The sequence below is a fragment of the Geotrypetes seraphini genome, chromosome 11, assembly GCF_902459505.1.
Source record: "Geotrypetes seraphini chromosome 11, aGeoSer1.1, whole genome shotgun sequence".
Taxonomy (NCBI): domain Eukaryota; kingdom Metazoa; phylum Chordata; class Amphibia; order Gymnophiona; family Dermophiidae; genus Geotrypetes; species Geotrypetes seraphini.
The window spans coordinates 21,329,990-21,356,977 of record NC_047094.1 but is presented as its reverse complement, the minus strand read 5'-3'; the positions used below and the strand labels follow the sequence as shown (position 1 = coordinate 21,356,977).

General features: G+C 46.7%; 1 protein-coding gene across 1 annotated transcript in view; it reads right to left on the bottom strand.

Annotated features, from left to right (window-relative positions):
* The window catches only part of ADAP1 (ArfGAP with dual PH domains 1), a 113,861-nt gene that overhangs the window by 46,210 nt on the left and 40,663 nt on the right, over positions 1-26,988 (bottom strand). The window contains 2 exon segments of the mRNA XM_033914916.1: positions 15,873-15,955; positions 20,571-20,662. Coding sequence (XP_033770807.1) covers positions 15,873-15,955; positions 20,571-20,662 — 175 coding nt within the window.

The window sequence follows — 26,988 nt, the reverse complement described above, 5'->3', positions numbered from 1 at the left end:
TCCAAAGTTAATCAGAAACTATTGTCAGAGGCATACTGGAAATTACATTTGACCATAGCCTATTCTTCGGCTGTCTAGCACAAGTTTACTAAGGAGGGGAAGATTTAACTTCTATTGAAGCTCAATAGTTTTCTATATTCAGAATAAGATTCCAAGCTATAAAAGCCTCCTCTCTGCAACGCACAAAAATCTTTCTCTTGGCTCTTGGGTCTTGGCTCTCTTCTTCTTTCTTTCTTTCTCTCTCTCTCTGGCCGATCTCTGGAACCCGAAACTTAGACTATCACCCCATCCCCCTTTCTCTCTCTCTCTCTGGCTCTCCCTAGAACTTCAAACTCTCTGTCTCTTTGCCTCTGAACTATGTAAGGCAGGAAAACTGCTTTGCTCTCTACTTAATTGTAATGCTTAATTGTTGTAATGCCTATAAATACTACTTTTCTGTAAGCCTATTTCTATAATATATTCTTTATGCAATCACCTCTGGCTGTGCCTTTTTGATTCTACTTCTTAGTGAACCTTCAGTGAGGGAACTGAACCTGGGACCTGGCGTTTGTAAGGGCGCCTCTCACTTAACCCCTACCACCATATATTGTGGGGGCCAGGCTAACAAACCTTACAGTATCCAGAGCCGATACTGTGATGTCATAATGCTTTATTCCACCAATAGGGGCCAAACTCATCAGTGGTCACAATGGCTTGATTGTCCTATACTTGGCTCACTTAAGAATCAGAGTATGAATGGGTCCAGCCACTGAACCTCAAGCCTTGCACTGAAGAATGCTGGTGTAGAACAACCGATGTTGAGATTAGAGAATGACATGGGGACAAATTTTTCCCTGTCCCCAAGAGTTTGTCACTGTTCCTGTCCTTTCCCCTCCCCGTTCCTGTAAGTTCTGCCTTAACTGCACATGTCTCGAACACTTATGATTTTAAAGTGTTTGAGGCTTTTGTAGATGAGAACAGAGCTTGCAGGAATGTGACAGGGATGGGAAAAAAAACTCACCGGGACGAGAAAATGAGTTCCCGCGGGGACGGAGAAAAATTTGTCCCCGTGTCATTCTCTAGTTGAGACAGACACTAAAGAATGACATGGGACCGTTTCCTGTGGTTATCCGCGGGGACGGGAATGGCGATTAATTTTGTCACCGTGTCATTCTCCACATGTCACCGCTCACACTTAACGGGATGCAGGAATGCTTCGGGTATCTGCAGAATGCCAAATGATAACTCAGGGCTTAGGTTTCTTTCTACTTTGATACAGCGTTCCTGGAAGCAGAATAAAGAAACCCACCTGCCTGCAAGCAATCTCTCTTTCACAGATGTCGGGGTCTGGGACACTAGAAAGTGACACCAAAAAGGGAGCCAAAGGAGGCCTCAACGACGAGACAATTAAGGTACAACAAAGGAGTCGTGAGGATGAGATGTCAATAATTCAGCTACGGGTGTAAAGTTCAAAGTTCACTTTATTGATAGCACTGCAATGACTCGAAGACTCGAGCCGTGACAACTTAAAACCAATAATATAAACTAAACTAAGAAAATCATATCAAGCAAAAAAATATATACACGCATTATTAAACAGAAAATGATAAAATCAATTAGCAAAGACAAATAGACCAATACATATTAGTTTATATTACGTGCTTCATATTATTTTTATTATTGGTTTTAGGTTGTCATGGCTCAAGTCTTCGAGTCCTCGCAGTGCTACTTTCAATAAAGTGAACTTTGAACTTTACACCCGTGGCTGAATTATTGACATCTCCTTTGTTGTACACTAGGCAATGAGGCATTTCTCTACCAGGCTCGACTGTGATGCAGGGGTTTAATTCCTGGATCTTGTCAACTGTGATCTCCGGAGACTACGATTCCGGCAAAGACACTTCAGGAGCTGGGACAGATTGCTGCAAGAGCAGAATCCAGTGTTTAAAATCCATTTTATTCCTGTCTTTGCTAGGAAGGACCTCCTCTGTGACCACTTTGCCGCTAAAAGTCATCTTCACATACATTTTCACTTTCCCCGTTTATCTCTTAGGACTAACTGCAGCACATTCTGGAACAGAACTCAGCTGCAAAAGCACAATCAGCATCAACTTGTTTTTCACATGATAAAAATTCAACATTTATGACAATGGTGTTAGAGCTGCAAATACCGCAGGTCCCTGGACTTCCTGGTGCCAGTTTATGATTTAATGAGCTAGCCGGGACTGCAGGTGCTACGGGAGGCAGCGTCCACAGTTTAATCCAGGAACACCTGCAGCTGGGATTTAGGGTCTCTCTCATTCCTAAATTTGGCGGTAGCTGCGATCCTTTAAATGGCGCCGATTTATGGGCCGTTGGCAGAATCTGGCCCCAAAAGATATCGGGATGGAAGGGACTGGGAGCGGTTATGTGGAACACCTTAGCTCTGCAATTAAGATCAGATTCAAAACATCATCTTTTAAGAAGCACTTTAAGATTTAGCTGTTTAATAGGACGGAAACTGAGCAGCCTAAGATCCGAAAATAAAACGAAGGGCTTGAGATGAGCATTTGATTACGTGTGACTTTATGGTACATATTTTTATTAGAATTGCTGTTTTATGCTTGTGCTATTTATAACTGTTGTAATCTGCTCTGTACCGAATATAAATTTGCTATTAAATTAAATGGAGCACTGGCTTACATGCTGCTATCTTCTGAGGTGGGCTATGGCAGATAGCAGATAGTTAAGTTTAATGATTTGCTACCTTCTTTCATTGGGCAAATCCAACCGCTTTGCCAAACGACATTATCATGATCATAGGAGCATAGAAAATGTAGACTTAGAAAAGCAGTTTGCAAATAAAAAAAATAATAGTTTGCATAGTTGCAGGAGCAGGATTTAAAAAAAAAAAAAGAGAGGGACTGCAAACCGCAAGATAGGAGGTCCAAGTACAGCAGTTCACAGACAACCCCGCGAAAGACAAAGGCGCGCGCCGACAACTGAGCGCAAGACAGAGGCGCGCACCGAAGAAAATTACAGTTTTTAGGGGCTCCGATGGGGGGTTTTGTTGGGGAGCCCCCCCCAGTTTATTTAATATAGATCGCGCCGACGTTGTGGGGGGTTTGGGGGGTTGTAACCCTCCACATTTTACTGTAAACTTAACTTTTCCCCTAAAAACAGGGAAAAAGTAAAGTTTTCAGTAAAATGTGGGGGGTTACAACCCCCCACAACGCCCCCACAACGCGGCGCGATCTCTATTAAGTAAAGTGGGGGGGTTCCCTCCCCCATGCCCCCCCCCCCGTCAGAGCCGTAAAAACAGTAATTTTCTGCGGCGCACACCTCCGCACTGCGCTCAATTGTCTGCGCACGCCTTTGTCCCGGCGCGCTTTTGACCTGACACCAAGTACAGCAGTACAGGGGAAAAGTAGAAATAAAGATTACCGTATCTAGGGAATAATAAATTATAGTCTAAGCCTGGAGAAGACACATAGAAAGATAGGTAAGTACGGCTGCCAGACAGTTCTGGATTTGCCTATTCGTTACAAAAGTTGGTGCTCAATGGGGTTTGTGCAGACCTCTCGTCCCTGTGGCTCCTCCTTGCTTTGAAAGACTATCCAAATAAGCCTGGCTTATAGGGTTGCCAATCAGTGGTGAGACAAGACTAGGGTTAAACAGACATCCGAATTTACTCAGACATGTCCTTTTTTTAGAGGATTGTCCGGGTGTTCAGACTTCTTTCTAAATTTGAAGAGTTCATCTGGGTTTTCCTCTTCCCTGTCCCCCACCTACCTCCTCTGCTAAATATTTAGTTTTCGGGCCGACCAGCAGCAGCAGCGAGGTGAGCCTGCTGCCGTCGGTCTGCCCCGATCAAATATGCAGCAGAAGAGGTAGGTGGGGGACATGGGAGAGGCACTCAATTCTGGGCTCTGCTGGGGCTGGAGAGAGAGAGAGCACACGCCACGGATACTGCTGGAGAAAGGGGGGGGGGTTGGAGGGAGGGAGAGAGAGAAAGAACCACCTGTGGGAGAGGAGGGTTGGAGGGAGGGAGAGAGAAGTAGCTGCGAGGGGAGGGGTTGAGAGGGAGGGAGATGTAGCCGCGGGGGATGGGGTTGGAGGGAGAAAGAGAGAGAAGCACTTATGGGGGGTTTACAGGAAGGAAAGAAGAGAGAGAGAGAAGCACCCACATGGGAGGGGGACTGGAGGGAGAGAGAAACACTAAAAGGGTACAGAGGATGGGAAGAGGGATTATGAGATGATAGGTAGGGGGAGGGTGGGGCCAGGGTTGGGGCAGGGAAGGGCCAAGACTAATGGGAGGCAGGGCTGGAGGGTGTAACTAGAGGTGGGGTGAGGACATGGTGGAGTGGAGCCAGGAATGGGGAGAGAGTGAGGCTTGAGTGGGTGGGGGGTATGATCATGCGTCCTCTTTTTTCACTTCAGAAATATGGTAACCCTAGGCAAGTTACAAGAGAGCTACCGAACTACAGGAGAGAATGTGAAAGGAGTAAGGACAGAAGAAAGTTCCAGAATTGAGCACATGCTAATAAGGGTCTTGAAAGCGTAAAATGAATACAAGCAGTTGGTGTAAAAAAGAAATTGTAAATAAGACAAATATGGCCATCACTGTATGGTGTTGACTGGAGTTCAAGTGGCCATCACCACCGTCATGTACTCCTTTAAGCAAGTCTACCCCCATGCCCGCCATGCGTGAGCACACTGCGCCCACAAAACCAGAGGAAGAGAGGCTGAAAAGGGTATCTATATTTTGGAAGAAATAAACTGTGCTGTGCCCTCACCAACTCTCCCCCTCTTGTAATGCTTTCAATGAGGGGCTTTCTGTCCGTTCACCTGCGGCCGCCGCCTTGTTTTTTTATGCCATTCCCGCTTCGTGGATTGTTTGAATCACCTCATGCCATAAAAAAATATAGCACACCTCCAACCAATGACATGTTCAAATGAGAAGACCCCAAGCACCTCTCAAAACTTAAAGGAGGCAGAGTGCGGCAAGCATGCCTTACTGTTAAATAAGTTCCCATGATGCCTCTCTTCAGCTTTCTCCAATACAAGTCTTCTCTCCTGGCAGCAGGAGAGGCCCTTAAAGCTGAAGTCTCCCACTGTTTTCTGAGCCCGGGGAACTACTCCAAGCTCCAAAAGATGGACTGAACAGATCTGTTAGTAAACTCACAAACCTTCCTGAGCTCCTTTAATATTCTTAAAGCTTTGTCTACTTTTAGTTCCTTTGAAACATTTATTTATTCAATTTTCTGAGGGGAGATATGATTGAAATCTACAAAATCCTGAGTGGAGTAGAACGGGTACAAGTGGAACGATTTTTCACTCCGTCAAAAATCCCAAAGACTAGGGGACACTAGGAGGAAATTTCTTTTCACTCAGAGAATAGTTAAGCTCTGGAACGCGTTGCTAGAGGATGTGGTAAGAGCGGATAGCATAGCTGGTTTTAAGAAAGGTTTGGACAAGTTCCTAGAGGAAAAGTCCATAGTCTGTTATTGAGAAAGACATGGGGGAAGCCACTGCTTGCCCTGGATCGGTAGCATGGAATATTGCTACTCCTTGGGTTTTGGCCAGGTACTACGGACCTGGATTGGCCACCGTGAGAACGGGCTACTGGGCCTGATGGACCATTGGTCTGACCCAGTAAGGCTATTCTTATGTTCTATACTGTTCTCCCATAGGAACTCAGAACGGTTTACATGAATTTATTCAGGTACTCAAGCATTTTTCCCTGTCTGTCCCGGTGGGCTCACAATGTACCTGGGGCAATGGGGGGATTAAGTGACTTGCCCAGGGTCACAAGAAGCAGCGTGGGTTTGTGGGGTGCTGGGGTGTAGATTTAACCATTGCGCCACACACTACAATACAAAGCCCTTCCAACAGTGGTCTTTGATAAACGCTGAGCAAAAAAAATATTTGACTTTTCTGCTTTTTCCTTTCCATGCATGCTTTCCGTTCTCCTCTGCTTGTCCTTCCATCACTGATATATCTCAAAAAGGCCTTGTTCCCTTCCTCTCCTTCACTAGCTTTTCTACACTTGCATCTTTGCTCTCACTGTTTCTTCTACTTTTTGCATTTTTGCATCTTCCCTGTTTTTCTCTTCTCTTCCACATTTCCTTCCCGCCCTACCTTGTATCTTTTCAAAGCTATATTTTTTTTGTTCCTTTGATTCAGTCATCTCTTTTGAAACTAATACCTATATCCTTTTACATCATAGCTTTATGTACTTTCCTAATGTAAAGATAATAAATATCTGCAAAAATTACACTTTTGTTACCTGGAACTATATAAATTGCATCTCCAGCTCCAGGCTTCAGAATTGTATTTGTAATGCACAACACATCTTGTTTCACAGCAAACACGGTATTTAACATTCTAGATATCCCTTCCTTTTTATGCTGACATTTAGAAAAAGTACTCAGAGCAATATTTATTTTCTAAATGTAGCATTTGCCCCCTTCTACTTGCCCCTGACCATATTTGAAAAGGGGAAAAGTCTGATGTTCTCCCTTCCTCCCCCCAAGAAAATAGAGGTGTGCATGGGAACATAATCTGGTCTCCATCACCATCCATTCCCACCCATGAGCGGATTCTCTAACACTCGCACTAAAATTCGACAGGCCGCTATCGCGGCTGTAAATCTAATGATTTGAAAAAGAAGAGTCATTCTCTAAAAAACACATATGCAAATGAGGTTCGCGGAGGGTCGCTAAATTTACATGGGATGAGTCACTGGTGATAGTGATTGTTACACGTGCAGATTACACCCTGCACATTTTTTTTTTTTTTTTTAAAGAAGACCCCTGAATCGAAGATTGGCAGGAAGGATGATGACTCCTTCCTGCCACCGCCACTGGGGTTCCCCGACAACATTGATAACCAAAACCTGACACCCCCAGCAACAAGAGGGAGGCCCATTCCCTCCCGCCGCCGCTGGGGTCCCTCAACAACCCAGACAACCAAAACCCAACACCCCCTGCATCAGGAGGGATGCCCACTCCCTCTTGCTGCCGCTGTTGGAATCCCCAACCAAAACCCGATACCTCTGGCAGTAGGAGGGATGCCCACTTCCTCCCACCACTGCCCACCTCCCCACCAATGAAACACCTGCCCTCCCTGGGCAGCAGGAGGGATGCCCACTCCCTCCCACTGCTGCGATCGCCTAATCCCCTGACAACCCCCCCCCTCGCTGCCCCCATACCTTTTGCGCCCCCTATCTTACAAAACCGTAGTACGGTTTTTAGTGCTGGTCACAGAATTCCTATGAGCGTCAGAGCTGTTATCGCCGTAGCCGTTGATAAAAATCACACTCTGCACTACGGTTTTGTAAAAGAGGTGGGGGGGGGGAGAGCAAAGGGGGGAGGCGGCAAATTTGCTCAGCGTGTTTCCTGGGATCAGATGAAATACACCGGAGAAGCTGCTCTGGTCTCACGATGAGCATTCCCACAATTTTAGAAAATGTCAGATTCCCTTGTAGAAACTTCTGCAGCTGATGTTCTGAAAACTGCCGCACAGACACCCCCGGGCTCACCCTGATTGCGAAGTTAAGATTTCGGCTTTGGATTTATTCATGATTTCAAGTAGTCACATAAAAAGGAAATTTAGAGGGCTTGGAGTCCCAAGCCGGCAGCCACCTTTTATATCTTCTGCTACCTTTTGAACATTACGGACCTGATTTATACCAAGGTTTTTCTCGTAGGCAAATGCCAGGGCGAATGGCTTTATAAATCAGGCCCCGTGTTAAAGTCTTTCTACATTTTTTCACGGGTTCCACATCGTATTATGATTATTATTATTTTAGCATTTAAAATGCAGCTCTTATTTATAGATTTTCCTCTTTCTTTTTCCTCTCTCCCTGGCAAAATATCTCTCAGGGCTTAGCACAGAAATGTCTCATTTTCTCAAATGGCTTCATTTTAAGAGGACAGATCTAAAATAATTTATAGGGTAAAGTGGAAGAAAGCAGAAACAAAGGATGGGGGGATTTCATGAAAAGAACTTCGGCGTGCAATTATTTCAAAGGCTGAAACGAAAAACCTGCTCGAGATGACTTAGTGATGACTGGGTGTGTCATCATGTGCTAGAATAAAGCCCTAATACCGAGAGCTTAAATAAGTCATTTTGATTAATCGCCCCGGAGACGTGTACGCTCGGTGAAGAAAGGTCAGTCCACAGCGCCTGTGGCAGTTCCAGCTAAGGACTTTATTTACAGCTTCAATAAGAAAGAGAAACAGAGAGGGAGAGAGAGACAACAGCTGCCAGTGCTCCCCCCAATCACAAGAGCTGGGAAAAGAGACAGGAGAAGAGACGAGCCTCGAGACTGAAAAGGGCTGCAGCTTGTTCTCAGCTCACACATCCTTCCAGATATCAAAACGACGAGCTAAACCCATCTTTTCCCCTCTCGTCATTCGTATCTTGCTGTTAAAGCTTTGCTAGAAAGATTTTAGCTGAAAGCATTATTGTCTCTCTCTTCAGCCTCTCTCACCAAGTGAGACCCTAATAGAGTGACGGGGGTAGATCAGAGTTTCTTATATTTTTACGATATGTTCCCTTCTCTCTTTTTTCTATGTTGCATTACTTTCAATCCTCTTTCCAATCCCCCTCCAACCCACCCAAAAAAGTGGCACCAGTCAGTGAAGGAGAGGGGGGCGGACCACCCCGTGCGCCATCTTGGTGGGGGGCACTGGCACCTCTCCATCCCTCACGCCACGCTTTTCACCCTCCCTTCCCTGTAGGAGGGACTTACCAGCTGAGCGGAGTTCATGGGGAGGCGGAGGGGGAACATAGGGGGAGATAAGTGAAGAGAGATAATGAGGGGCAGCTGAGTGAATGCATTTGTAGGCAAGAGGAGTTTGAATTGTATTCGGAAACGGATGGGAAGCCAAGGAAGTGACTTTAAGAGAGGGGTAACATGAGCATAGCAGAAGGCCTAAGAGTAGGGAGTTGCAGTAGTCTAAGTGCGAGGTGATGAGGGTGTGGCTAAGAGTTTTGATAGACATCCATGTGATAGTGAAGACTAAACTGAGAAAAAAAATTTACAGAATTGTAATCAACGTTGATAAAAGGTTTTTGGAGTACAAATGTAAAAAAAGTTCTACAGTGAGTGAATTTATTTTTCCATACTGTTCTCCCACGGGAGCTCAGAATAGTTTACATGAATTTATTTAGGTAATCAAGCATTTTTCCGTCTGTCTCAGTGGGCTCACAATCTATCTAATGTACTTGGGGCAATGGGGGAGTGGATTTAGTGACTTGCCCAGGGTCACAAGGAGCAGCGTGGGTTTGAACCCACAACCCCGGGGTGCTTTGGCTGTCGCTTTAACCATTGCACCACACTCTCCCTGGAGTAGGAAGCATTGCTCGGCAGCAAAGACATGCAAAGGAAGCAATTCATGTCCATTCTCCCTCCCAGACCTACTGCATGCCTCAGTCTCAACCCAGACTGAGAAAGATTATAAAAAGAAGACTGGAACAGTACAACACAGCTAAAATAATACAAGGGCGACGCTGTACTTCGTGCCATAGGCAGCAGAACGCAGTTTTGTGGTTTTTTTTTTTGGGGGGGGGGCCCCAAAGCTCCACTCAGCAGGATCCTGCAGCACATCTCTCTCCAGCTCTCAACTCCCCCAACCCACCTCCTCCAGTCGCGGCGATTTTAAAGTCTTCGGGCGGCTGCCGCGCAGCGTAAATGAGCAGGTCTGCCTCGGAAGTCTTCATTCGACAGCGACGCTCGTTGACTCTGAGCAGCGGCTGTCCAAAGACTTTAAAATTACAGCGACCGGGAGGAGGTGGGTGGGAGGTTGAGCCCCCTATAACCGACTCCTCTGATTGACCGCCAATTTTGGGAGGAGGCTATTGCCCCTGTGGCCTTTCTCGTTCCGACACCTATGCTACATGCTTTCTGTGAAAAGACCATGTGGTCTTGGAGGATCGAGTCCTGTAATGATTCTTAACTAAAATAAAGGGGGAAAGGGACTTGTATACTGCCTTTTTGTGGTTACACATTCAAAGTGGTTCACATATTTACAGGTACTTATTTTGCACCTGGGGCAGTGGAGGATTAAGTGACTTGTTCAAGGTCACAAGGAACAGTGGTGAGATTTGATTCCACAACCTCAGGGTGCTGAGGCAACAAACAGCTCTACCATAAAGAATTGAGGTTTTTTTTCCATCATGCCCCCGTTGAACTCTAGGCAAGAGTTTTCATAAGAAAGTTTATGGCACAATAAAAATGGCCGTCAAGGTTACTCTGACTACAGAGAGCCCCAAGGAAAAGCTGACTCAGCCACTGGCCTCTTTCCAGCCAGTTGAAGTGAGTAAATCTTGTTGTACAAAAAGCAGTAAAGGAGAGGATAATTTTATTAGCTGTTTCTTCCTATTACCCCTTACTTTTTTTTTTTAAGTATATGGAATAATTAGCAATTGCTAGGCCAAACTGATTGAAATGGGCAATGGAATTAGAAGTCCGTCACCTTGGAGCAAACAAAGCCTGAATTTTTAGCACATCACGGCTAACGATTTCTAAGGTCATCTTCTGCTCCCTGCTCAGCTGGAGATGATGGGGAGCAGCGTTTACAACAGAGTCTCAGCCATTGCGCAACAGCGACAACTAAGGCTGAAGGTAGACCAGTTTCCGGAGGGAACTGCAATCTGAATCTCCTGGACCGGGACTCTTATGACAATGGCTGAGAAAGGAGAGTAAGGGTAAAACCAGAGAAGTTATAAGCAATTACAAATGTGATTCGTAGCATCATAGGTACAGAAAAGGAAGATTACAATTGGGTCGGAACCTCAAAGGAGCAGAAGGAAGCTACTAGTCCCCAAATATTACGAGGGGCGTTCAATAATTTATCTACCTAAGTATGAGTAAGAAGCATGTTGAAACAAATCCGTGCATGTTGTGACATGTCTCAAGTTTACTCAGGCACAGTTGCGGCTCACGGTGAGTCTTACATTCCAAGAGACAGGATGTCAGGAGAGTCCTCTTGCGAATCAAGTATGAAACTGCTAGATTTGGAGCACCGTTCAGTGACAAAATTTCTCACAAACGAAGGGAAAGAGCCAAAAGAGATCCATGAACGCATGACTGCCGTTTATGGTGGGTCTGCCACATCATCCTACAAAATAAAATTTTGGAGAAAGCAGTTTAAGTGAGGTAGAGGGTTCACTGAAGATGATCCTCACATTGTATGGCCTATGTTGTTAGACAGACGAATTAAGGTTTCCCAAATAGCTGAAGAAATGGGCATCTCATCAAGGAACAGTTTGGAAAATAATTAATGAAAGGTTTGGCATGTCCAAGGTTAATGCAAGATGGGTTCCAAGAATGCTGAGACCATGTCAGAAGGCCAAGAGGATCCAATGCTGGCAGGAGAACTTGGAGATTCTTCATGAAGACCAAGTGAACTTTTTTTCACCGTTTGGTGACTGGAGATGAGACTTGGGTCTATCACAGAGATCCTGAGTCCAAAATGGAGTCATTACAGTGGGAGCACAAGTCATCCCCCACCCTAAAAAAAAGGGTCAAAACAGAAAAGTCTGCAGGCAATGTCATGGCAACTGTCTTCTGGGATGATGAAGGACTTTTGCTTCTGGAGTTCATGCCACACAAGGCAACCATAACTGGGGAGAGTTACGCCAACACAATGATTGCTTTGCGGGAGTCAATCAACGAGAAAAGACAAAAAAAACTCACAGCATGCGTGCTGCTTCTTCACGACAAAGCGCAGGTGCACATGTCACGGCAATCACAGGCTGCTATCTGAGAATGTGGGTTTCAGCAGCTGAACCATCCAGCCTACGTTCTTCACCTGGATCTCTCACATTACAGTGCTCCCCCGCGAACCGCTGACCAGGAGAGGGCAGCCGGACCGCCGGCGAGTGAAGGAAATCACTTGCTGTATGCTCTGACCGCCTCTTCCTATACTAAAGTCGGGCCTCACCAATCAAGAGATGCTTTGACACGCAGCTCCTGATTGGTAAGGCCCAACTTTAGTCCAGGAAGAGGCGGTCGGAGCATACAGCGAGTGATTTCCTTCACTCGCCGGCACTCCGGCTGCTCTCTCCTGCCTCTCCCGCTGCCCTCTCCAGTCTCCCCCATGAAAAACCGTATTTGTGGTTTTTTAAGATTCACTAGGGTTCCTAGAACAGAACCCCAGCGAATATCGGGGGAGTACTGTATTTCCTGTTCTAATTTTGAAGAAATCTCTCCGTGGACAGCAGTTGTCAAGCGATGAAGACGTCAAGAAGCTTTGGCATCCTGGTTTGAAGCTACATCTAGACCTTGGCAGTGGTATAGCGAGGGTGAGAGGTGCCCAGGGTGGTGGTGCCCCATCCCCCGCCCTCTTCTCTGCCCCCTCCCACCTATACACGCTCCTTCCCCACCCCCTCCAGCCGCACATGCGCTGCTTCCCTTTCCCCGTACCTCTGTAACGTTCCTGGCATGAGCAGTAACCCCCAAGCTGCTAGGAACATTACAGAGGTAAAGGGAGAAGAGATGAGGTTCATGTAGGAGTAGTGACATAGTAAGGGGGTGGAGGGGGTGAACCACCCCGGGCACCGTCTTGGTGGAGGTACCAGCACCTCTCAGCCTCCCCCCCTCCAAGCCACGCTGTCCTGGCTCCCTCTGAAATCATTTCTGGGTTGTGGTGCCAGGAAATGACATCAGAGGGAAAGCCAATGCCAGCATGAGCATCTGACTGGAGAAGATGCTTACACTGGTGAAGATTTAAAGAGGTACGGGAGTGGGAAGGGAGAGCGTGAGTGTGGTGTGAGGGCACAGAAGGAGCAGAGGGCAGAGAGAAGGATGTGCGGGGGGTTGGTGGGGAAGGAGCAGGGAGCAGAGAAAAGGATGTGCGGGGGGGTTGGTGGGGAAGGAGTGGGGGAGCAGAGAAAAGGATGTGCGGGGGGTTTGGTGGGGAAGAAGCGGGGGAGCAGAGAAAAGGATGTGCGGGGGGTTTGGTGGAGAAGAAGCGGGGGAGCAGAGAAAAGGATGTGCGGGGGGGAGTTGGTGGGGAAGGAGCAGGGGAGCAGAGAGGAGGGCACCTCCTACCCTTACTACGCCACCGTGTAGGGCTGGGGTGGAATGGGGTGTGACTGGGGACAGAATGAGGCAGGCAATGGGCCCTCTTTGTTTGAATGAGGAAATCTGGTAACCTTAAGCAAGCAGTGACTCATACCCACTGCTCACGCTGGCCCTGAGCCTTCATTTTGATACAACTTCCTGCTCTCAGACAGCCTCTCACAGCTCCCACAAAACCTCTCACATAGGGTTCCCAGATTAGTTTGTGCAAAAATCGAGGACACCTGACCATAGCCCATTCCTCCTCCATCCTAGGGTTACCAGACGTCCTTTTGAGGACATGTCCGGGGGTCCGTCCGGGTTTTGAAAAGCTGTGTCGGGCAGGGAGGACATCTGCACATGCACTGCCATCAACGATGACATCATCACGCGCGGATGTCCTCCCTGCCCAACAAGAGCAGGCAGTGGGGGGCAGGGCTAGGGGTCCGGATTTTACGAAAGCTTTCAGGCCTTTTTTTGCATTTTGGGTAAGAGGTCTCTTGTCTCAGTTCAGAGAGAAGAGAGTTTCATCGAGCCAACAATCTAGTGAATGATGGAACCCCCCCCCACCCTCCCTCCCCTTCCACTCCTCCTGCGAACCATATCTCAGCTAGATTCAAAGAGTGCAAGCTGGTATTTGTGGGAACTGAGCTTGATCGGAATTAAATTACTATTTATTATTGTTCTTTTATTTTCATCTTTGCATTGCTGACAGTTTAATTCTGCTGCATTTGGGCTACATCTCAAAAATGTGGATTATCAGGTTCATTAAATAAGAGCCTTGGGTTGCGAGCTTAGTTAAGGATACTACAGTGTAAAACCTGAGTCCACAACCACTCTGATGATGTTGACTCCTCTGGGCAATTGAGAGGAGGCATAAAGGACGATACGCAACAATGATTGACATAAGAACATAAGACTAGCCTTACCGGGTCAGACCAGTGGTCCGTCTAGCCCAGAAGCCCGTCCTCACGGGCAAAAACCCAAAAAGTAGCAAGATTCCAGAACCCCAAAGAGCAGCAACATTCCATGCAGAATCTCAAAGAATAGCAAGATTCCAGAACCCCAGATAGCAGCAACATTCCATGCTACCGATCCAGGGCAAGCAGTGGCTTCTCCCATGTCTGCCAGGTACTTGGGACCTGGGTTGGCCACTATTGGAACCAGGATACTGGGCTTGATGGGCCAACAGTCTGTCCCAGTATAGCAACTTTTATGTTCTTATGTAGAGTACATGGGAAAATGACTTTTCAAAAAATTACCCTCTCAAAGTATTGTTCTAAAGAGTATATTTTAGTGCTTTCCCACAGAACTTTTAAAAAGCCAGTATAAAAGATTGATTCTCTTTCTGATAAATATATATGTTGGGGATTCTGGACAGTTCTGTGTTATTAGGATGGACTTCCCTACTAGAATATAGAAAGGGTGGTAGATGCATGGAACAGTCTCCCGATAGAGGTGGTGGAGACAGAGACTGTGTCTGAATTCAAGAAAGCTTGAGATAGGCACGTGGGATCTCTTAGAGAGAGGAAGAGATAATGGCTACTGCGGATGGGCAGACTGGCTGAGCCATTTGGCCTTTATCTGCCATCATGTTACAATGTTTCTATAACCATACATTTCTATGACATCACAATTCAGGTGTTAAGAGCCTTAGCCTATAAGAAGAGGAGATGCAAATGTTAAGAGCCTTAGCCAATAGGGAGAAAAGGAGATAGTGGATGCTGTGAATGGGCCGACTAGATGGGCCATTTGGCCTTTATCTGCCATCATGTTACTATGTTTCTATAACCATAAAGTTCTATGACATCACAATGCAGATGTAAAGAGCCTTAGCCAATAGGGAGAGGAGGAGATAGTGGATGCTGCAGATGGGCCATTTGGCCTTTATCTGCCATCATGTTACAATGTTTCTATAACCATAAAGTTCTATGACATCACAATTCAGGTGTTAAGAGCCTTAGCCTATAAAAAGAGGAGATGTTAAAAGCCTTAGCCAATAGGGAGAGGAGGAGATAGTAGATGTTTTGGATGGGCCATTTGGCCTTTATCTGCCATCATGTTATAATGTTTCTATAAAGTTCTATGACATCACAATTCAGGTGTTAAGAGCCTTAGCCTATAAAAAGAGGAGATGTTAAAAGCCTTAGCCAATAGGGAGAGGAGGAGATAGTAGATGTTTTGGATGGGCCATTTGGCCTTTATCTGCCATCATGTTTCTAAGGTTTCAGAAATGAAAATAAGCCATTCACAAGCATACAAAAGGACTTACCTTAAATATGGGACAAAAACCAGACATCCGTCTTCCAGCAACAGGTCTCTTTCACAATTTTCATCCCAAGCACCTTCCCCTTCAGGGGATAATCCAAGACATCTCACTCACGCAATTTAGCTAAAATGGGGAAACACTCTCAAACTTTCTCATCCGAACTATGGATCAAGCCAAAGTACAGTATTCTGAATAAGTTGAATCTTATTTAATACGAGTAGCTTAGAAGAAAAAAAATACAGCTGAAGAGCATTACAATAGTCTAGATGAGGTAGAATTAACATTTGAAAAAGTACAGTAAAAGTGGATTGCTCAAAATATGACCTGGTTAACCACAGTTGTCTTAACTAGAACAAGTTTTTATTGCCAGAGAATTCACTTGGGCTAATCTACAATAACTTCTAAAACTCTGGGAAAGACCTCCCCTCTTCGTCACCCCTTTCCCCATCACCATCACTGCCCTGTTTGTGGCTCATAATAACCCAGCAAGCAGCAGGTCGTGCCATCACAGAAAAGTCACAAACCCCAGTATGTAGTCCATTGTCTGGAGAGAACAGTCGGGCTTTTACTAACCTGCGGAGTATGACTCCTGCTTCTCTGTGTAAATGAATTCCTTTCTCTCGTACTTGGCTCTGATCCACTGTTCTCGAAGCACTCTGTGAAAAATACACAAGGGGCACAGTTCCAGGGTCAGAGAAGCAGACAGGGTGGTTAATTCTTCCACATATATATTCAGCAGACATGCGATGACCTGAGGAGGGCAGTGGGGCTCTCCGATGCTAGTCACAAAAGGGGGAATCTTTCAAAAACATTCCTGTAGGTACAACAGTGTTTTACCCATGGAAAGATGCTTTTATAAAATTGCCCACCTATTGAAATAATAGAAATAAACCTATTGTTGTTAAAATTTCAGCCTTTTTACCCTGCCCCGAGTAGGCCTGCTCTTACTGTTGGAAGCTAAGCAGGGTCAGACCTGGATGGGGAACCACCTGAAAATACCAGGAAGAGGGGCCCTATGTTAAGGGTTACCAGACATCTAGATTTCCCCGGACATGTTCGGGGAAAATCCTCCTCTTGGAGAAAAGCCTCCTCACTCGCGTTGGACAGGAGGCAATCCATGCATGTGTGGATTGCCTCCAGCCCGACCAAAGCAGGCATCGGGGGGCGGAGCTTGGGCGGGTCTAGGGTGTCTGGATTCTACAATCGTAAAATCTGGCAACCCTACCTATGTTGGGCCATAATGGAGCCACACTCCGCACAGGAGAAGGCAATGGCAAACCATTCCTTTACTCTGCCATGAGACATCACAGGGTGGATTCCTCAGTGTGCATATTGCCATGAGTCAGTGGCATGACACTTGGGCTTTAAGCTGGCCTTTAAGCTGTGACACTTGGGTTAGGCCAGGGAAAGTTGCTTCGCAGGAGGAGCTACTGTGCCTCTTGAGAGGCCTGCTATAGGTAGCCCATCTGTGGCTGTGTCTTGTACTTCTGGTCATCTTAGTTCCTGTTTCCTAATAGGCCAAGCATGAACCAGCTCAGGGCAAGTTTGAGCATTTCTGCCCCATCTCTGGGCTTATTTCCTGTTTCAGTGTTGTTTTCCTAAGCCTTGAACACTAGACTAGAACAAGCTGAGAACCAGGATACCCTGAACAATCCTAGCTCTTGTCTTGCTCTAGTCCGGCATTCAAGCCTCGGGAGTCCCTGCTGGGAACTCTGTGATAGAATAAACCAACCAAAGTAAAGGTACTGAAATAAATATCCACTATAATGAAACCCTTAGCGCGAATGCGCACTTCAAACTCTGTGGTGCCGTGCTTCCGAATGCACAGTAGGACCCTGCGGCAGTTTCTCTATCGGCACCGCTGCCAGGCGCACAGACAGAGACTAGTGGCGTTTCCCCAGCCCGAGGCCAGACCAGCAGCGCAAGCAGCCGCGATTTCATCAAGCAGCCGCGGGGCATTTGCTAGGCTGGCCCACTTCGATAATGCGAGGCAGGCCGCTCTAGCAAAAGCCCCAAGGCTGCCCGGGCTAGCGGATGCTGGACAGGCAGAGCAGGTAAGGGAGAAGGGGTACTACTGGACAGGGGGAGCAGGGAAGGGGTGCTGCTGGACAGGGGGGAGGTAAAAGTAAGGGAGAAGGGCTACTGCTGGACAGGGGGATCAGGGAAGGGGTGCAGGAAATGACATCAGAGGAAGAGCTGTCGCTGACACGAGCAGCAGGTTGGAATGGCTGCTCGTGCCGTGAATGTTAAAGAGGTACAGAGGAAGGGAAGGAGCACATGCATGCGGCAGAAGGGGGTGAGGAGGGGTGGAGAAAAGGTGGGGCAGGGGCACCACCACCCCCGGGGTGCCTGTCACCCTTGCTACGCCACTGTGTTAGGTCACCAAAAAAGGAACAACAGTCTGGGAACCAGGAGACCTGCTTTCAGATGCTGCTTTATCTTGTAATGCCTCCAGGACCCAGTTGCACCGTAAGCTCTCTGGGGATGGAATCTCCATTTCTATCTATTCTTGTAAAGAGCCTTAGTTTCAGGCACAACACAGATGCCAAAAACAATGACAAAAGCTGGAAGTAAACACTGGAAAGGTCTAAAGACAAGCAAGTGTCTGTTCTGGGATGCTGGGACGCTGATTCCCAAAACTCACATTCCTTCCTACCCCACTAGTCGTCAGAAAGAGACCCATTGTCAACAATGCCAGCGTTCTCTTTGCACCACACAGATCACATGCAAAGGTTTGACCTAATCTGTTGCTGTCAGGCCCCTCCCTCCGAGTCAGAGGAGCCAAGTTGACTTACAGGACTAGAAAGGGAATCCATAGTAACATAGTAACATAGTAGATGACGGCAGATAAAGACCCAAATGGTCCATCCAGTCTGCCCAACCTGATTCAATTTAAAATTTATTTTATTTTATTTTTTTAATTTTAATTTTTTCTTCTTAGCTATTTCTGGGCAAGAACCCAAAGCTCTACCCTGTACTGTGCTTGGGTTCCAACTGCCAAAATCTCTGTTAAGACTTACTCCAGCCCATCTACTCCCTCCCAGCCATTGAAGCCCTCCCCTGCCCATCCTCCACCAAACGGCCATACACAGATACAGACCGTGCAAGTCTGCCCAGTACTGGCCTAGTTCAATATTTAATATTATTTTCTGATTCTAGATCCTCTGTGTTCATCCCACGCTTCTTTGAACTCAGTCACAGTTTTACTCTCCACCACCTCTCTCGGGAGCGCCTTCCAGGCATCCACTACCCTCTCCGTAAAGTAGAATTTCCTAACATTGCCCCTGAATCTACCACCCCTCAACCCAAAATTATGTCCTCTGGTTTTACCATTTTCCTTTCTCTGGAAAAGATTTTGTTCTACGTTAATACCCTTCAAGTATTTGAACGTCTGAATCCAAGTGATAAAAGTCATTTCTAGCTAATAAGATTGCAGGAGATGCTCCTCCTGGAGAAATTCAGCACCAAAAATAAAATACAAATTGTACACACAATATTTTAGAATTCTGCATACTGTGGGCCCAATATTCAAGAGATATATGCTCCTAAGTTTCAGAATTATGGGCCCGAAAAGGATGGCGCTGAGAGGAGTTAGGTGCGGTTTATAGAATTACGTCTAATGTTCATCGGCTTGATTAACATTCAGGCACAGACATTTATGCCAATGAAAACCAGGCCTAAATACCTGTGCCTAAGTTCTGCATGGATCGGACATAGGCCCTCTTTTACAAAGGTGCACTAAGCGTATTAGCGCGGATTTAGCACATGCTAAAATCAACGCGTGCGCTAACCTCTAACGCGCCCATAGGATAACATGCCGGCGTTAGCGTTTAGGGTGCGCTAAAAAGCTTAGCACACCTTTGTAAAAGAGGGGGATAGTCTTAAACAAGTGCGCCAAAATTTTAGGAATGCCCGCGACCTGGACATGCCCTTCTTTTTAGATCTGTGCATTAGAATTTACATGCACAACTTTATAGAATATGCTTAGAGGGCATACCTCCTGCCATGGACAGTGTGTGTGTGTGGGGGGGGTTCAGGGGTTCCCTGCCGTGGCCACTCAGCCAATTGCGGCAGGGTAAACCCCCCCCCACCCTCCCCATCAGCTGAGTGGCAGGGACTCCCCAAAGCCGCGATTCCTTAACCAGCCCTCTAAAATGATTGACAGGCGATCGGCTTTTAAGACAGCCACCGACTTGGGCACCAGTTACGGAATCCGGACCTTACTTTTTCTTACTTGAATAAATTTTTAATTTGTTTCTTTATTATACTTTTTACTTTTACTTAAATAGTTTGACCTAGTACTTCTAAATTTTTGGCCCCAAAATCTCGTTTCATATTTCAGTATACACGGTAAGATATGCTTCTAACAGGCACTATTCTATAACTTTCGGCTCATAGTCAAAAGCGCGTGACAACAAAGGCGTGACGACAACCCAGCGAAGACAACTGAGCGCAAGGCGGAAGCGCGCCTAAGAAAAGCAGTATTTTAAGGGGCTCCGACGGGGGGGTGTTGGTGGGGAACCCCCCCCTCTTTACTGAATAGAGATTGCGCCGGCGTTGTGGGGGATTTGGGGGGTTGTAACCCCCCTCATTTACTGGAAACTTTACTTTTTCCCTCTTTTTTAGGGAAAAAATGAAGTTTTCAGTATAATGTGGGGGGTTACAACCCCTCAAACCCCCTACAACGCCGGCGCGATCTCTGTTAAGTAAAGTGGGGGGGTTCCCCCCCCCCGTCGGAGCCCTTTAACATACTGTTTGTCTTCGGCGCGCTTCCGCTTTACGCTCAGTTGTCTGCGCTGGGTTCTCGTCGCGTCTTTCTCGTCGCGTGCTTTTGACCTGTCACCATAACTTTCATGTGCAAGTTTGCGCACAGGATTATAGAATGAGGGGGATAGTTCCACTGAATATGCAAATTGCCTGATAAATCTGATGATTTATTTTATTTTATTTTTTTAAATCTCTATTAATTTTCAAATATTAACACAGATATAAGAACATAACATATAGGTATGAAAAAATGAATGCTGAAATGCTGGGGCATAGTAATGTATCTGATGATTTTAATTATTCCTTACACATCCCGTTGAAAATCGGCCTCCCTAAGTTTAGCGAGTCTAGTTTCCGAGACTGTAGTGCAGGGCACCTCCGCTACAGAGCAATTCGCACGTGCACGGAGATTATTTTCCACCGTTCGCTTTACCGCTCATGCGAAACAAGAGTGCCAGGGTTTCCGAGCGGCAACGAGGCAGCAAGAAATATTCAGCTACTTACTGACAGTCGGAGGATGCGGGCTTGTAATAGAATGGAGGCACCTTCGATTCGTATTTTGCTTTGGCTATGTTGTTTCCAGTGCAAGCCATGAACTGAAAATCAAACAGATGAACAGCAAAGGTCAGATATTTTCACCCTCCCATCTCCTCTACACCAGGGAGGCCTTTAAGTCCGGCCTCAGCTGAGGACTATGCATGAGACCCACCTGCACGTACGGGGGAAATTCTGCAATGGCACCTAACAAGTCAGGCGCCGAGTAGCGTTGGCGCAATTCTATAAAAAAAGTTAGGCGCGTTTTATAGAATCGCGCTTAGTGGCGTCTACAGTGGGCGCAGGCGTTGGTAGGCTTCCTAACCTTAGGTACGCCCTATTTATGCCAGGATTTTCTTGGTCTAAATGAGCGCGCCCAAGCCCAAAAAAGGCATCTACGTTGAAAACATGCCCACGGTCCGTTCCCTAATCATGGTGGCATGCACGTACCAAGTTAGGCACCTACCATCCAATTAAGCGCAATTAACGTCAATTACAAGTTGTTAATTGCCAATTCTCAGCACTAATTAAACCTTTTAGACAATTTTGGCACCTAGATCGGCTAGGCGAACCAATCTAAGCGCCTAACTTTAGGAGTCATTCAAAGAATCAGGGCCGTACTGTATGCAAATCTATCTCATGCATATTCACTGTGGAAATCCTTTAAATTAGACAGTTTGCAGGCTGGTCCAATACAAAATACATCATGGTCCATTTTTCTCCAGGACCAAACTGGCTCCTTAAAATATATTTTATATAACAAGATTCCCTGGAGGCAAATCCTTCCACAAAGCTGGATGCAATGAATTTTTGACTTCCTAAAGAATTAATGATGAATTTTATGACTAATATCTATATAATAAAACCGTAGGCGGCGCATGCGCAGTCTTATCAGCGTGCTTCCATGATCCGTATGTCCGTGGCCGCCAAGACTGCAGCATGCCCCGCGCTTACTACGGCCCCACGCGCAGCTCAGTTCGGCACGGCGGTTTCCCCAGATAGGGGAAGCCGAAAAACTCAATCCCGCCTCATGGTCCTGCCGCCGCTCACGAATTCCCCCCCCCCCAATCCTCCTGCAACAGCCGCTACCGCTCCTGTTCAAAGCGGCTTGCTGAGGTTCGCGGCCGCTGTAACGAACCTCGCAGGCCGCTCTCCACATGGTAGCACGTTCCCTCTGACGCAATCGCGTCAGAGGGAACATGCTACCGAGTTGGAGAGCGGCCTGCGAGGTTCGTTACAGCGGCCGCGAACCTCAGCAGGCCGCTTTGAACAGGAGCGGTTGCGGGAGGGGGGGGGGGAGTTTTAACAGGAGGAGTCGCCGAAAAAAACCTTCAGCCGCAGCAGGCCAGCACACGGGAAGGGAAGGGGGAGGGGCCGAACGGAGCAGGGCAGCTCAAGGTAAGAAGGGAATGGGGGGGGGGGGGAAAATGTTTCTACTACTCAGCAGGGACCTGGAGGGGAAGGGAGAACCGCTGCTGCTTCTGAAAAGGAAAGTGGTGGTAGGGGAGAGAAGTGAATGGGGGGGGGGGGGGGGAAAAATGCTGCTACTACTTCACAGGGATCTGGAGGGGAAGGGAAATATCACAGCTGCTTCTGCAAAATAAAGTGGGGGGGGGAGAGAAGGGAATGGGGGGGTGGGGGAAAATGCTGCTACTGCTTCAGCAAGGACCTGGAGGGAAAGAGAAATACCGCTGCTGCTTCTGCAAAGGAAAGTGGGGGGGGGGGGAGAGAAGGTAATGGGGGGGTGGGTGGGGGGAAATGCTGCTACTACTTCACAGGGATCTGGAGGGGAAGGGAAATATCACAGCTGCTTCTGCAAAATAAAGTGGGGGGGGGGAGAGAAGGGAATGGGGGGTGGGGGAAAATGCTGCTACTGCTTCAGCAAGGACCTGGAGGGAAAGAGAAATACCGCTGCTGCTTCTGCAAAGGAAAGTGGGGGGGGGAGAGAAGGTAATGGGGGGGGGGGTGGGGGGAAATGCTGCTACTACTTCACAGGGATCTGGAGGGGAAGGGAAATAGCACTGCTGCTTCTGCAAAGGAAAGTGGGGGGGGGGAGAGAAGGGAATGGGGGGTGGGTGGGGGGAAATGCTGCTACTACTTCTCAGAGATCTGGAGGGGAAGGGAAATATCACAGCTGCTTCTGCAAAATAAAGTGGGGGGGGGGGGAAGGGAAGGGGGGGAGGGCGAAAATGCTGCTACTGCTTCAGCAAGGACCTGGAGGGAAAGAGAAATACCGCTGCTGCTTCTGCAAAGGAAAGTGGGGGGGGGAGAGAAGGGAATGGGGGGTGGGTGGGGGGAAATGCTGCTACTACTTCACAGGGATCTGGAGGGGAAGGGAAATAGCACTGCTGCTTCTGCAAAGGAAAGTGGGGGGGGGGGGGGAGACACAGAAAGAAATACAGACAGACAAAGGAGGCTAGGGAGAGAGACAGACAGAAATAAAGACAGACAGGGGACCAGAGAGACACAGAAATAAAGACAGACAGGCAAAGGGTGCCAGGGAGAGAGAGAAAAAAAATTGCAGGAGGGAGAAAGACAGAAAGAAAGGAAGAAAGAAACAGGAGCAGGGAGAGAGACATAAAGAAAGAAAGACAGACAGCCATATATTCTAGCACCCGTTAATGTAACGGGCTTAAACACTAGTATATATATATTTATGTTTTATGTTATTTGACAATTATGTATGTATCTCTGCGAACCGTTTAGGTGTAAGCAGGTTAAAACAATTTTTAACTAAATAAACTTTTAATTAATTAATTAACCATGGACTGCAACTCCAGTCTGCAAAGCATGTAGGGCAGGGGTGTCAAACTCAGGCCCACAGGCCAAAAATTTGGCCAGTGATTTGGCTCGCCGTTCCTTCCCTCCCTCTATCCCAGCTTCCCGGTCTGACATTAAAAGCAGCCTGCAGAGGATTGTTGGTCAGCTGTAGCAATCCTAGCAGGCTGCTGTAGTCTCTGCAGCACATTCCCTCTGCCGCGGTCCCATACGACATAGGAGGCCAAATCTCAGGCCAAAAGGAAAGATGCCAGACCTCCAAGGATGGGAAGGGAAATGGAAGGGAAGAAGAAAGGAGGAGACCCTGGCAAGCAAATTATCAGAAGACATCCAGAGCCTGGGACCACAACATGATCTGAATAATGACCAGACAATAAAAGGTAGTAAAAATAATTTTATTTTCTGTTTTGTGATTACAAGATATCAAATTTGAAATGTGTATCCTGCCAGAGCTGGTGTTAGACAGCAGGCGGTGAACTAGGACCTAAAAGATAGGAAAAGTCTTTTTTATTTATTTTGTTTACATCACAGAGCCGGCGTGGGTTTGGAGAGGTTGTAACCCTAGACTTCTACTAAGACTAAGGGGTCCTTTAATTAAGGCGCATTTAGCGCACACTACATCAGTTAGCGTACCTTAATAAAAAGACCCCCTAAGTATCTTAATAAAAAATTTGGCCCGCGAATTCGGCCTGCGACTTAGCCTATGTTTTAGATTTTGGCCCCTTATGTGATTGAGTTTGACACCCCTGATGTAGGGCAAGGCTGGATGTCAGGGAACGTTATTTTCCAGCCTGGCTGTCCCCAAGACTACACCCAGGCAATAAGAGGGAAGCAGAAGTAGCACTACAGGAGTAGTAAAATCTGTACAAACCACCCAGACTTCATTCAGAAACTTTGCAAGGATTGTCTGCACCAGTGGTTCCCAATCCTGTCCTAGAGCAGTGTTCTTCAACCACCGGTCCATGGACTGGTGCCGGTCCACAGAAAATTCCTGCCGGTCCACAGGTCCAGCATGTGCATCAGGCCCAAAACAGTGTTCTTCAACAGCCGGTTCACGGTGCGATCGATGCGGCGTTATCTTTGAGCCAGCTCCCTCTTCCTAACTGACTCAGTGCACAAAGCCACTCCTCAGCGGCTCCTACGGGCATCCTGGGCCTGAACCGGAAGCCTTCTCTCTGACGATGCAACGTCAGAGGGAAGGCTTCCAGATGAGGCACGGGACGTGCAAGGTGCAATTAGTAATATTATGGGGGCGGGGCCTGGGGTGGAGATTGGGTAGAGATGGGCGGGGTCTGGCCCATGACTTAGCCCAGTGTTCTTCAACCGCCGGTCCACGGACCGATGCCGGTCCACAGAATAATTATTTTATTTCTGCCAGTCCATCGGTGTAAAAAGGTTGAAAAACACTGTCCTAGAGGACCCCTGGGCCAGTCGGGTTTTCAGGATAGCCCTAATGAATATGCATGGAGCAGATTTGCATGCCTGGCACCTCCATTGTAGGCAGATCTCTCTCATGAATGTTCATTAGGGCTATTATGAAAACCCGACTGGCCCAGGGGTCCTCTAGGACAGGATTGGGAACCACTGGTCTACACTCCTAAAAAGTGAATAACATGCCTTCAATTCTGCTGTTATTTACTCCTGTGAAGGCTCAGGCCACCGTATTGCAGATATCACCAAAGCATTCTCTTGGATGGATTTGGAAATTACCAAGTGTTTTAAGATCATAAAGAATTGCCTTACTGGGTCAGAGCAATGGTCCATCTAGCCCAGTAGCCCGTCTTTGCGGAGGTCAATTCAAGTCACAAGTACCTGGCAAAAACCCAAATAGTAGCAGCGTTTCAGAGCATAAATTGTGATGTCATAAAGCCTCATTCCACCAATGCCAAAGAGCCAACCTCATCAATGATGTCACAATGGCTTCATTGTCCTTTACTTGGCACACATAAGAACATAAGAATAGCCATAGTGGGTCGGAACGATGGTCCATCTAGCCCAGTATCCTGTCTTCGCGGAGGCCAATCGAAGTCACTAGTACCTGGTAAAAACCCAAATAGTAGCAACATTCCGGAACCCCAGATGGTAGCCAGATGGTAGCAACATTCCGGAACCCCAGATGGTAGCAACATTCCGGAACCCCAGATGGTAGCAACATTCCGGAACCCCAGATAGTAGCAACATTCCGGAACCCCAGATAGTAGCAACATTCCATGCTACCGTCCCATGAGTAAAGTCTTGCTTCAAATGAGAAATCAATTGCTTGCCATTGAAGAAATGTTTATATTCATGGAAGAATGGCGAGAATGAACTGTGTTTTATTATGACCATCAAATTTACCAATTCCCTTTGTTCCTTATCGTGTTTTCCCTTTTATGTAAATTTCAACAGATACAGATATTGTAACTTTTCCCTCCTTTCCTGCCCATTCATGTCGGTCTCTATCTTAATTGTTTTAAGGTTAATGGATTTATATTGGCTGTGTTTGCTTTTTTTTTTTTTTCCCAATTGTTATACTGTTTTATATTGTTTGTCTTATGTCTAATTCGTCTAAATTGTACGTGAAACCACCACCTGGTGGCTTTTAAACTGTACATCGCTTAGATATTTTTTATAAGCGATTCATCAAATGCTAATAAACTTGAAACTTGAACTTGAAACTTGGATTGTAAAACAGGCAAGTATGAGGTGGGGAGGGATAATTTTGTTATGGTAGTTTTGCATTTAAAGCCTGAATTGTGCACGGAAAAGGGCTCGTATAAAATTACGGAGTGGTATTTATCGGTATCTCCATGGAGACGATTGCACTTATTTATACGTGTGCCACATTTCTAGGGGTTTAGTTTGAGAGAGAGAGAAAAGTTATCCTAGATGGGATAACAAGAGGAAGAGCGAATCCATTGACAATTTTGTCACACGTTCAAGAAAGAAAGTAGTTAGCAAAATAAACTCGGATATGTGAAAACTCAATAATGTTCCAAAATACACTTTCACAAGAAAGATACAAAAAATGTCATATAAAACATAAACAGTGCTGCTTTGGTTTAAATAGGATGCGTCTCAAAAAAAATGGAGGAAAAGCCTCAGACTGAAGCCCTCCCACCACCACAATGGAGATGCGGTTCGGCGTCCCGTTTAAAGTTTGATCTGATTTTTTACACCCTGAGGCAGCAGATTTGTGAAACGCTGGCCACCGTCGTTGTACTGATCAATAGAAGATACGTTGAAAGTCTTTCTTCTATCACCTTGCACAGACAGCCCTTCTTAAGGTTTTTACACTTTGGGAGTGCAATGGAGGTTTTTTTGCTAGCGAGGTTATCACCCAACCACCTTGGACCACCATTGTGATGGTGGGAGGGCTTCAGTCTGAGGCTTTTCCTCCATTTTTTGAGACGCATCCTATTTAAACCAAAGCAGCACTGTCTACGTTGTATATGACATTTTTTGTATCTTTCTTATGAAAGTGTATTTTGGAACAAGAAAGAAAGTAACATAGAAACATAGAAATTGACGGCAGAAAAGGGCCATAGCCCATCGAGTCTGCCCATACCAATGACCCGCTCCTTGATTCTTACTCTCCTAGAGATCCCACATGAATATCCCATTTTCTCTT